We start from the raw sequence: 13,144 nt of genomic DNA on the forward strand, positions 1-13,144 counted from the left end.
AGTATGTGGTGTGTTAGCTGCCACTTGGCATTGATTGACGCCTACCGAAACTGTCACTGGGTGCCAAGCAGCAGTCAGCAGTCASCAGTCACCAGTCACCRGCCACCGCTGACCGGTGACTAGCCGCCAGCAGCAAGTGCCGCCATTGCATGGAAGCTGTGATTAAATATTATGCATAATCCTGTTGCTGCTGCTGCTGCACGCATGTTGCCGTTGGCGTACATTAGCACTTGCTGTAAGTTTTGTTTATTTATTATTATTTTATGCCTGTGGTGGCATGCAACTAGCAATAATAGTTGTGTGCTGGCACTTACCTTATCGCAGAAKACCTTAATTTGGCAGTAGCCTCGATGGAAGACCTGTGCATCGCGCGGATCCTCGAATGTGTCGATTTGAATGTGCAACGGTAGACCCTGAAACAGAGTAGAGAATAATTAAATATCATAATTTTTAAAATGCTCGCAAAGTGGTTATTAACAATTGAAAATGAAACAATATTTATGGCGTATGTCACCAAAGTCTACACTTTTCACTTGCAACAAAGCACATTTTGCATATTTATGTCTGCTTTGTTATTGTCATTATTTTTTTGCATTTTTTCGAACTCCGCTTGTTGTTGTCATTATTAACAAGGCATGTTGTAGCAGTCACAGCTAAATTTTTTCCCTTTTTCAATTTAATTTTCATTAGCAGCACTCGCGGCTTTTGATATACGACCGCATGTGCATGTGTGCGTTGCATGTGTTTGTATGTGTGTGTGCTTTACTTTGCAGCCATTAATAATATTTCTTTGACATGCGAAATTGTTGTAGTTGTCATGGTTCGACGTTGTTACAGCGGTACTGTCGTTGTTGCTACTTATTTGTTTCCTTTTCTGTGTTTGTTATTGTTGTAATTGTGTTATATTTGCACTYATTCTCGGTCGGCTTGTCATTTACAAGCCGTTTTTTTGCGCTATCGCCTCGTCCTTCACGTGCGCTTATTTATTTATTATCGTTCTGTGTCCACATTTTGACGCTGTTGTTAATTTTTATTGTCCTTGTTGTTGTTGTTGTTGTTATTATTGAACAAATATTCGAAAATCGGTCGTACGCGGCTCTCGCTCTCGCCAGCAGGCATGACATATTGCATTCGTACGCCATGCATGCAACCAATGCCCAGCGTGGCAAGGCGTTATAGCAATGCAATAACAACACCAAACGTAATAGAAACAATAAAAGCGCTTACAAGTGTCTAAAGCAGTGCAAAGTGTAGCATGAAAGCTGTTGCCACAGCGGCGCACCTTGCGCTCGACAAGTGCAACAAGTGCAGCTTGCCACAAACGCAACGGCGGTCAATGTGGCAAGTGGTTGCTGGGAAGTCTGCTTAAAAATGACAAGTTTTGAGAGTGTTGCCGTGTGTTTGCTGCATGTTGCACGCATTTGCCAGCATTACATGTGTTGCAAGTGTAGCAAATGTGGCAGATGAGGCAAGTGTGTACCGTGCAATCAATATATTTATTTGCCAAGTCGTTGTTGCTGCCATTGCGCACTCACTTATTGACAGAAATGTAACATGTCGTTTGCTTGTAACGCGTTTATTCGCATTGTCATTACCRATAATATTGTTGCTGCTTTGCGCTTGCTGTTTTTGTTGTTGCTGTTGCATTCGTCTACTTTGTTTCACTCGAATAACACATGTACATGCCACAAATCGTTTGCGCTGCAACGGTTTCATTTTAAGCAATGCATGGCAGTGAAATGATGATGCATGCAACATGCAGGATGTACCCCATTGCTGCAACAGCGGTGACAATATGTGGCAAACAAAGGTAACGAAAAAAAATCAAATTCACCAAAGCATTGCTGCACGCACGCAGACCGCATAACAACAAATGCACGACGACGCAACAAGTTGTCGCGCAATGAGAAATATGTGGGCATTGCGCTGCAGCAAATGACAAGCACAACAACAACAACATCAATAATAAAAATAACAATAATAGCACAAACAGCAATTTTCCAAGTCAATGGCAAGCGCGYTTGCTGTTGTTGTTGTTTATACACTTGTTGTTATTGTTTTTGCTATTGCAATTTTCCTTTTGCAGCCCAACAACTCTGGCGGCCAGCTTGTCTGGCACGCCGGATCAGCCAGCGCGGCTGCAAGCTGGGCCAGTTTWGCCGTGTGACCGCCAATCGGACCGCTTTTTCAGCGCGACGCTGGGCGGTTGTTGTTTTTGGAGGTATTGTTGCTGTTGTCGGGCGTGCCGCTGTGTGGCTGCGCGTGTGCGTTTGTCGCAGACAGCGGAAATTGATTCGTACATTTCATTTTGTAGTCTGGACCGCTGYGCACCTCTTGTGTGTGTGTGTGTGTTTTGTCTGCCACATGGCGATTAATTGCCGTGCAACACGCACTGCCGCGACACTCTTGTCATTGCTCGTATGCAGTGTTGCCATTGCCAGTAGCCGCTGGCTATTTGCCGTTAGCTATAGACGGCTGGCATTTCGATTTAATTTCGCCAGCTGCACCAACGCGTCGGCCAATTCAGGCGCGTTGTGTTTTGATGCTTTTTTTGTCTAGCGCTTACAAGAAGCATAGCGCGGTATAATCGCGTAAATCGAATGATAAAAACTGCACATGAAAATGCTAAATTTGCCCCTGCGTAACATGCCTGAGCGTGTGTGCGTTTAGTTGCGCATGCGCGCGAACTTTCTACGCATCTCGCGGTGCGTGTTGGCGACTTTCCCCCAACGCAAATGATATACAATAAATTATATTTAGTTTCACATTTAGTTTTTGCAGGTTACAATTTAATGTACGCACAAAAACAACTACAATGCAGTGCGACTTTCATGCAATTCTATGCGTGGAAAGTTTATGGCTTGCAACATTCGATTTGTCATTAATTCATTARTATATTTTAAGGTTTATTTCGCTGCAGTTTCGCTTTACATTTTAATCAAGCGGTTTTATCGGTTTAGCAGAAATATTTGTCGATTTTTTATATGTTTTTGTTCATTTACCACTAACTGCTGCTTTTGAAGGCATAAAAATATAATTTGATACGCAAATTGGTTTTTTTTTTCAAAATCGTTTAGTTTTCAAAAATCACTACTTTATTCAAACGTAATTTTTTTTCAAAAATCTTATAAATTTCAAAAATCATTAATTTTTCCAACACTAATATTTTTCAAACATCATTATTTTATTCAAAAATCATTACTTTTCCAAAAACTCATAAATTTTGCAGGTGTCCCTTTTGTTTGCAGTTGCTACTTTATCAAACTCATTAAATATTGTACTTTATGTGGCAGGAAATCCCAGCGAGTGCCTGACCGTGATAGTTTAATTGTTGTGCCCAACAAAAGCGTGAATCTTTCCTAATTTTTTTATCACCTCACAGCAATCCCCAAAGTTAATCGTATTAGAAAACCTTCTACTTTCCACTTGTTCACTTTCCTTTTCGTTTAATCAGCATTTTTCCYTTACTCTCTGCAGGCGGGTGTTTGAACTCACTTTTTGTGTTTTTTTGTTGCCGCTAATAGCATTGCAACATGATATTTAAAATCCTCTTAGACAATTTGAAAAGTCACACATTTACACTTCTGACCCTGATTGATTTACGCCTTATTGACTGCTGCGCACTAACAACACACACCAAGGCACTCTGTGTGGATTGTGAGAGTAAAATAATTGATCACTACGATCCTAATGATGTTTGTGCGCAACTGTCGTCGCACAAATTGACCGTGGATCATTAGTGAAGATGAGGGCATGGCTTCGATATTTGAGGGTAGTTGTGCTGCTTGTGCAGGGGTAGGACGGCAAACCAAAAGGTAAACAAAAAACCGGCTGTGCATTGTATTATAGACTTATGATACTTTATGTGTAGTTGGTGTAATGCTGTGATTATGATAAAATGGGAGTAACTTTTGTTTGAGTATGCTGTGCTGATGTAATGTTTTCAAAACGATTAGCCCAGGTAGTGGTGAAAATTGTTAATAGTAATTAAAATGCGCAAGTAGTCAAAGAAATGCAATCGCCGCGCAAATGAAACACATGACGAAAATATAAATTTTGAAGGTCGAGTTCTTAACCGATTGGGCCTTAAAGTAGATCGTTCTCTATACTCATTTTTCAAACCTCGAGTTATATACTCTATGTTTGATTTATAGTTCATATTGCTATGAACAGAAAATTTTATGATTTTTTTTTAATGTGAAATGTCGCCCTAAATTTAATTTTATTTCTAAAATTATATAATTAGCTTGASACTTACTTTTATGCTTGGTGCTTGAAAATCGACGATTAACAGTCAGGGATCTTACCGGCATCGTTGAAATATCGGAAGGATCACTTAAAACCACTTTGAAAGATTATTTGGGTCTAAGAAAAGTGAAACCTACATTTTTTCGAAAAACAGCGTCGTGTTAATGTCTGTGAAACAATGCCTTCCGACTACCAGGATATTATGAAACGTATTATTACAGGAGGTGAGCCGAAAAAATCACGTCGAAGCGAGTCAAAAATCAAGGWKAWATTGATAGTTTTCTTCGATTATCGAGGAGTCGAGCACTCCGAATTTCCCTGTTCGTAAAAAGAGCCGGAATTGTRAGCCGACAACTCTGGTTTTTGCACCACGATAACGTRCCGTCACATACTGCATTGATTCTTCAATGTAAGGTTTGACCGTCCGAGTCAAGTTAGATCGTGAGTATTGAAAGAGATAAAGGCAAATAATTTTGAAAAATAGTCCCTTGCCAAAACTCTGCACTGAGCTAAGTCGGAGATTTCAAACGAATATATAAATATATATATATATCAATTAAACAACAACTGACATTTGTTATCATAACTGTTTTTATTCCATAAATGCTTGTCATTTGAAATCAGTCAGTTGTTAATGTCAACTAAAAATATGAACACCTCTTCCAATACAATGTTGCAAGCCTTTTTAATGCAGCCGCAAGGTGTTACAATGTATATTCTTAAATTCTACAAATACTTTCGATAAGTTATCCACATACCTTAACTCCCTTTTGGCTGCTGAAGTCCGTACTCAGGCACTGGACGGCGATGTTGATCTGCAAAGGAAAAGATGAAGAAGGAGAAAAATTCAGAATTAATATATGTGAGAGAATTATTATGACAAGAATATGAAATATTAGAGTTATGAAAGAGAGATTGAGGAAGAACAGGAAGAACAAGCAGCCAAACGAGTTGGGGAATGGCAACTTTATGCCACTTATCGCACACGAGTATCAATTACATTGTATTCGGGTATGCGATTGGAAGGCGAATTTCTGGCTAATTGTTTTGCATTGCTTGCATAGAGCGAATAAACGCTTTCGATAAATGCTTGCGAGTACAACAAAAAAGTGGAATACTAATTAGTGGCAGCTAAAGAACGCCAGCTGCCGACAAATATAGCTGAGGATATGTGGCGACATATTTATATACCTACGCTGTTTTACCGCTGTTAGGGGGGTCAGGAAATTAAAAAAATATATATTTTTTAATAAATTTCCCTCAGCTGATATTCGATTTGATAGAAGTTTGGTTGAAAACAGTGGTGGCAGCAGTTGACCRGCAAAACATTGTACCGAGCAAAGGYAAGGYAGTGCTGAATCAGAAATCGAATATAACGAAAAACAAAACTTAAAGTAATGAACTAAAAGAAATCTGTGAAAAACAACAAAAAAATAAGCAAAATTACCACAACAATATTAATTGTGTTACTGCAATATAAAGCAACAATGAATACTTATTGATAAACAGCASTGACACAACAACGTAAAAAATACAAAAGCAACCCATACATACAACAACAATAACAACAACACTTTAAACAATGTTGCTGCCACGCCATTAGCAGTCGCATTGTTCAATAATATACAACTGTGAATATTTTTATTGAAGTTGCCGTTTTTTGTTTCACTGCTATTGTTGCAACTCGTGCTAATACTGTTGTTGCTGTTGTTGTTTCACATCTCTTGCAGCAGCCAACGGCGGCATCGAACGTTTTAATGGGAATTAATTAGCTAAAGCGCACCATATAAAGTGCATCATTCGAGCTGTTGCTGTTGCAAGTTAGTGATCAATACAACAACAACAAGAAAGTGCAGCAGTATGTACGTAAAGTGTGTTGGAAGGGTGTGCAGGAAAACATGTGGTTGTATTGAAGTGTAGCATTAATGTTGTTGCTGTTGTTGTACAACAATTGTATTTGAAATATTTTTACAGTTGCCGCAATGCAACAGTAGCAGCACATAGTTGAGTTTTGCCCAACGGAGTGCAGCGTGTAAGTATCTTAGAAATGTTGCCACGTTGGTTGTTGTATGTGTGCGTGCGTGCATATAAAGAGCTGTGGTTGCCGACCATTGGACATTGTCAGCCACAATGGTTGACAAAGTGGCAATCAAGAGCGCTTTACGGCTTAGCACATTCACTTTAGGTGGGATTATGCATTCCGCGTGTGGCTAACCCGCCCTTTATGACTTTTGTGCGCTTTCATTGTATGTTGCAAGTAGCAACAACTTGAACAAGGTGACGCACTTAGCTCAGGCACACAAATGCACGCACGAACATTTGCACTTGTTCACAAGTGAATGCATGAAGTATGCCTTAAAGACGGTATGCGGTTACAATAGCCATTATATWTGCAACAAAAGTTGTATTAGCCCGGCATATTTGTGCGTGCAACGCGAATTTACTGCTATTTGGATTAGTGAAAGATATTTTTTGTAAATGCGTGATTTATTAATGATTTTGAACTTTTACCATCAACTTGACAGCTCCTCGAATACAGAAGCTCAATAGGAAGATTCTGTGAAAGCTTAATTGGAAGTTTTATTAAAATATAACGATGTCGCAAAAATTTCGTTCTTTCGAGTGAGGAAGTGAAAGCTCAACCAAAGTTTGTATGAAAGTTTAATTAAATAGTGGATACATTAGATTGTAAAATTTTTTTTAACGCTCATAATATATGAAAGAAAGCTTTCTGCTACTACTTAAATATATTATTTTGAACGAAGTCATGAAATTTTTATTATTTTGAAGAAGTGAAAGCTCAATCAAAAGTTTCAATGAAAACTTAATTAAGCATTATGCAGTCATATATGCGATTGAATGATCTTTTTTAAGCGATCATAAATAAATGAAAGCTTTTGACATTTGAAAGTGATTCTTTTAAAACGAAAAAAGTTAATTTTTTTAAATATAAAGAGAGGAAAGCTCAAATGGATGTACTCTTTTAAACAGTTCACCCAATTTTAAATATTTCTAAGAGGTGAAGATGAAAGCTAATTTTCTATCAACCATAAGGAAGTAAAAGCTTCCGCGGTGGAGMTTACATGTGAATATTTTCTCAGCAATTTTATATTTTTCTTATTTTGGTTTGCGGCAGTGACGAAAAATATTTGTGCTGCCGGCAATAAAACTTTGCATATTCAGTCATATGCAAACAAATTCACTAAAATGAGAATTATTTTTATTATACAGCTGCACAGCAYAGCCAATGCGGCACGCTTTATGCCTCACTGTGCGGAATCATCGCCAAATGCAGCCACAGCATATCTTTATTGAACGCCTGCTTGCACGCCTATTGATGGCTGTTGTTCAATAGCGCAACTATTTGTTATTGTTGCTGGCTGATTGTTTGTTTGTTGATGCTGTTGTTTTCCTTCACTACATTTGGCATTGGAAAGCGCTGCGTTCGGGGGTTTATTGACCAATTTGGTGGCAGTGGCACCGCTACAATTGCCGTTTAACGTTTATCGGCGCGCAAGTGGCAAGTGGCAAGTCAATGCACCAACCTGATAGATAAACAACAACAACGACGCTGCGCTACAACAATTGGTAGCCCGAGACATTAAGCAGACAGTTGAATGCCAGCGAAGCCACTAAAGCGACTAGTGTACGACCGACTTGGTTGAGGCAGTGGCGGCGCTGAGTCGGGCGTACGGCCGGTGGGGCGTGCGGCATGGCAACAAAGTGGCATGAGCATGCGCTCATGTTCCGTCGATTATTTAAAATTAATTTGTGCGATTGTGGCATGCGTTGCCACCGGCATATTTACACATTTACCGCATGCGAACGTACGTTCAGCATTTGCTGTGCAACCATTTTTGGTGGTGGCGGCCATAAAGTTGTGGCACTGGCCGCGTGCACTAGGTGGCAGCATGGAGCGGGATGAAATTGCAGAAATAAAATCAATAAATGCGGACATTCGGTTGCATAGGCAATTTGTATGTTTATATGCGCGCGCATGCGCCGCTCTGTGTTTACATTGAGCTGCACGTGCGCCTGTGTGTGTGTGTATTTGAAATTTCTCTGAACCTTTCACTTGCCAGCACTTTATGGATTTGTGGTGTTCTTGCCACATGTGAGTTGATGATGCGCGCATAGAAGGCGTTGCTGCGCATATTTCCCCACTTGCCACGCTGCACTCTTCTACTGCTTGCGCTATRGTTGCACATATGCCGCCGGTGATCGCCGGACAGATTACTTGYGCTTTGGAACATTGCCCGATGGATCGCTGCGAGAATCGCGCAAATCGTTTTAATCAATTGGCCACCGCTGTGCAGCAAGCGTGGTACTTTGTTGCCGCTGCCGCTAACGCTGAGGCGATTGACCGCGACGAACGCGGCTTTAACCATCATATTGCCGGCATAGGCTGCACTAGCGCTGTCAGTTATTTGTGTGAGTATGTGTGTACGCGCAGAGAGACAAATGCAATGAGTTTATGGTTTGGGAGTTTAGGAGTTTAGAGTTGAGAGCAGCAGGTGGTCAAAGGTATGCCTGTCATATTTTCTATGCTTTTTGGTTGCGCTACGGGCGCGCATTATGTGCGCGTTTAGTGTTGTTGTTGTTATATAAATTTCAAAGAGACAAGTTGAATAATTGCCTAGATGGATTTGCCCATTATTATTGAGATTTTGTCAAAAGAGGAGATATTCAAATAACTTTGGAAGCTTAGTTTATATTTCTTACAGTTATTTTTATGCGCTAACAGTGAAAATTTGGGAAGCTTTGATCGGATTTTTGCTTGTTATAGCACTTTGGTTTTCTTTGGTGTAATAACAGCTAAAATTCAAACAGTGTTTATTATTAAGCGATCAATCATTTCTTATATGAAAAACTATAATAAAAGATTTTTATTGGCTAATTCACTGAGTATAAAGTAGAATATAATATTTCTGTTAATTATAGTTATAYATTAAATTTCTTATAAATTTTTGCGGCACGGATTTTTTTACATTGAAAAAGTTTTGTCTACATTTCGGCGCAAAGTTCATTTTTCGTGACCTTACACATCATAATGTCAAAGTGTTCAATAAAAGGCTGTTGGTATTCTATTTGAGCTGTCCAGCGATCAGACTAATGAAATTACATACAAGGGCAGCGATAAAATTGGACTAAAATATTGGTAGTCGAAAAAGTATTTTCGTATTTTGTCACTAGATGTTATTGCAGTCGTATATCTGCAGTGCAACCAATCATATTGTGCCATACCATATAGTATTGGAAAGGTGAGATTTTAGCTTCATTTAACCACAAAAAGAAAAAAAATGAAAATTCGAAGAAGTTGACAAAAAGTTACAGCGGTTTAAAAATKAGTGAAAATAATGAAGCTATATTTAGAAATTTTTGTATAAAAAAGATGAGAAGAATGCCACGCAAGCCGTCAATCAAATTTTGGAAGTCTACGGAGAAGATGCTCCAAGAACTAAACTAATATTCTTAAAAAATTACATATTACAACACCGCAAGCATTTACAATAAAAAAAAACATGCAAATATGAAAAAAAAAACTCGTAAATCAGTTTAGCGCGCCACGTGCAACATTTCAAGTAACAAAATGCATAAATTTAAGACCACAAACAAAAAAAAAGGAAAACACCATTTGTCTCTCACTTATTATATATCACCGTTCAAACACATTCTTCATGTCTTACAATAATATATGTACATGTATCTTCTTCTCGAGCGCGCTTATCAACGCGAAAGCATCTACGCGCTGCGCCACGGCAAACGGAAAAAATCGCATCGCAAGTGAGATCTAATCGCAGCGCATTCAATTGCGCTAGAAGCAGCGCTTAGTGGCAGGTGAAATGGAATTTCCTAATGCATATTTACGAGGCGGACAAACACACACCGCCATACCGATACACAGATACACCGCGCAGGCATGCGCACCTAAACCGAAAAAAACTCAAATCGTATTAAATATGGCAGCGTGTGTACGAGAGATATGCGCTGTGTCGGTCATTCGATATAAAAATTTATGCATTCTGATTTTCTACGAAAATCTATTGCATTGATTAAGTGCGTCTGAGAAGCTGAGAATGTGAGGCGAGCAACGGCAGGCGAACAGCATGCAGTTGGAGGGGCGTGAAGACACGTGAATATGGATATGTGTACATATGTATTAGTAATTTAAAATATAAATATCTGTGAATATGTAAAGCAGATTTAGAGCGCGCTGTATTTAAACAAAAACSACAAAAAATATATTTAAAAAAATYTCTAAAAAAGTRGAGAGMAAAAAGCTAAACTGATATCACAAATCGCTAAACAAAAAATAGAAAAATAATACAAAAATATAAAATAACTTTAGTTTCTTTAGTAAATCACAGCTGCAGTCACTAGCCACATAAGAAAATTGTGCTGCAACTGGTCGAGTAGCGCTCAGGCGCGCCTAATTTTACAGCTGATTTCGTTACATTTGTAAAATGCCAATTGCAATTCTTATCTGCTAGCTAGTAGAGACAATACAGTTGGCTTTTTTGTTATAATTTTAAAGTTTTGTGTTACCAAAACACACGCCGCTTACGCGAAATGTTCTGTTCAAGCGCTAGAGCGTGTTTAGATTAGATAATGACCTCAATCTGCTGCCAGCCGCTGACGTGATGAATGAATTAWTGTAGCTATTAAATATATTTGAGATATGCTTGTGTTTGAATATATATTTTTAATGACTATATTGATTTGCCGCTGCTGCTTTTGACAGTGGTAAATTAATTTGRTTAAATTTGTAAAATTTACTTCATAGAAAAAGTTATATGCAACTGCGAAGGCATTCAATGAAATTTCTGATTTCTGATACCCACAATTTGTTTGTCAAAAATTTGTTAATGATTTGACAGTAATATTATACTTATCAGCAAGCAACCGGTAATGACTTTTCAGACGAATTTGACTGACAAACTAAAATTTTAGATTTTTTTGTGTTGTCAGTCTGTTTTGATTGTCACGAAGTTGAACTGACAACTACTGTCATCGTTTGCCAAAGATTGCCTTTAAATTTGACGTATGAAATAGTGTCCAAATTTTGATAATGCTTTGACAATGATATCAACCAGCAACCTAGAATGGCATTTCCCGAATTTTAGAGTTTTATTGACGAACAAAAAGTTTAATTATTTTGTCTTATGCAAATTAGTTGACAGTATTTGACAAATTGACAAAAATSGGAAATTTTCCTTTCCATAATTACAGTGTTTCTTAACTATTTATATGTCATGTTTCCCTATAGTATTGTCATAATAGTATGCTTTGTAGCAAAAGAATATTACTCAGCCACTTACTACTCCTGTTACAAGATCATTGAAAGCTTCCGCATCAATAAATCCGCGAGCTTTTAGTGATTTGCATGACAAAAAAATGGGTATAGTGAATTGCATAGTAATAAGAAGTAGTTATGCGGTCGAAATGGGCGGTTGGAAAAGTCAAGGAAATACAAAGATAAGTGAATGAGTCACCTTCGCAGCAGTTTCCGTTACATGGCCGATCCCTAAAAGCTTCCAGTAAATGAGAATTTGTAGCTGCTTTCAATAACAACTTGCAAGCACGTATATACATATATATATACTCATACACGCCTGCATTGGTCGCAGCGACCTTCGACACGGCGACAGGTGAAAAATATTAATTAACCATTAACTGTTACTTCGCGGCATGTAATCAGATATATACGAATACATATGCAAATTGAAAGTAATACCACTGACTAAGCGTGTGCGCATGCATGTGGGCGTTGCATGCGGCAATCACGCAAATGCATTCGCGTTCGCGTTTGCGATCGCAATTTGCATGAGTTATAATTTACGCTTAATATTTTTTGTATCTGTTTAATTTTCCTTTTAATCGAGTGTCATAATTGYTAGCTCGCCACAGCAACAACAAAAACTGCAATAAATGCATTGAAGCAAACGGCAATCGAGGCGCAAGTGGGGCTAAAGCGCAGGGCAGGTGAGCAGTCGCTATTTCCAAGTGGAATTATGTGTTTGTGTGTGTGTGTGTGCCGACTGTCGCAGTATCTCTCAATTGGTTTATGGAAATTTCGCGCTGCTTGGCGCGCTCGTAACGCCGTACAGTAGCTGCAACTGCAACGGCTTCAGTGGCGATTAAAATACTCGCGCACTAATTGCTGCCGACGATTTGTTGGTGATTACAACAAAAATTGCTATGGCATAAAAAGCACTTGGGCAGTCAGAATTAAATGCGGCGAAATAATATAATAAAAGTTTGCGGCAGCAGCAATAATTTTTAACTCTTACGGCGAATACGTAGAAAATGCATGACGCAAACGTTAGAGCAACCGTGCGACGGGCGTTCACATGCACTCACAGCCATAAATATAGTATATATATTTATTAAGTTTTGTGTTGTTGTCGTTTAGCTGCAATGCGGTATTTTAGTCATCGATTGGCTATTGGCGCCTGCGACGTGTGAAGTGGCTAAYGGTGCCGCTGCTGCTGCGCTAAATTCAATCGAAGCGCAGGAAGTTGCTAATGATCTTATCGCATTTTCTCATTTTTTAGCTCAAGCAGTTTTATTGACATTTTTTGTCCGTGTCTAGGTATGTAATCGCAGTTTTTGCTAGAGTTGCCAGTTTTTACATTTTTGTGCATCAACAAGGAAGACAACATACAACAATGAAGGATAGTTTTGAGTTTCTTCATTGGTAGAAATTTTACTTGAAATTGAAAAAATTCGATAACTTTTACGAATATTAAAACAAATTAATATTTAAAAGTTTTATTTCGAAAAAAAGTATGTTTAAAAAATAATTGAAAAAATGATTTTGTTGAAAAATGGCACATAAAAGAGATTTAGTTTTTTTTTAACAAATTGAAAAATAAAAAAAATTTAAAACTAGATT

The 13,144-nt window shown here is 38.4% G+C and overlaps 1 protein-coding gene across 1 annotated transcript in view; it reads right to left on the minus strand.

The window, feature by feature from the left end:
- Positions 1-288: 288 nt before the first annotated feature.
- Positions 289-13,144, minus strand: part of LOC108975347 (protein grainyhead-like) — a gene marked incomplete at its 3' end in the record, with an annotated part of 172,542 nt that continues 159,686 nt past the window's right edge. The window contains exons 9-10 of the mRNA XM_018943742.1: positions 5,007-5,063; positions 289-413 (exon numbers count right to left, since the gene is read on the minus strand). Coding sequence (XP_018799287.1) covers positions 289-413; positions 5,007-5,063 — 182 coding nt within the window. The remainder of the gene's footprint in view (positions 414-5,006; positions 5,064-13,144) is intronic.

Source organism: Bactrocera latifrons, unplaced genomic scaffold, assembly GCF_001853355.1.
Source record: "Bactrocera latifrons isolate USDA-ARS-PBARC rearing strain unplaced genomic scaffold, ASM185335v1 scaffold_114, whole genome shotgun sequence".
Lineage (NCBI taxonomy): Eukaryota > Metazoa > Arthropoda > Insecta > Diptera > Tephritidae > Bactrocera > Bactrocera latifrons.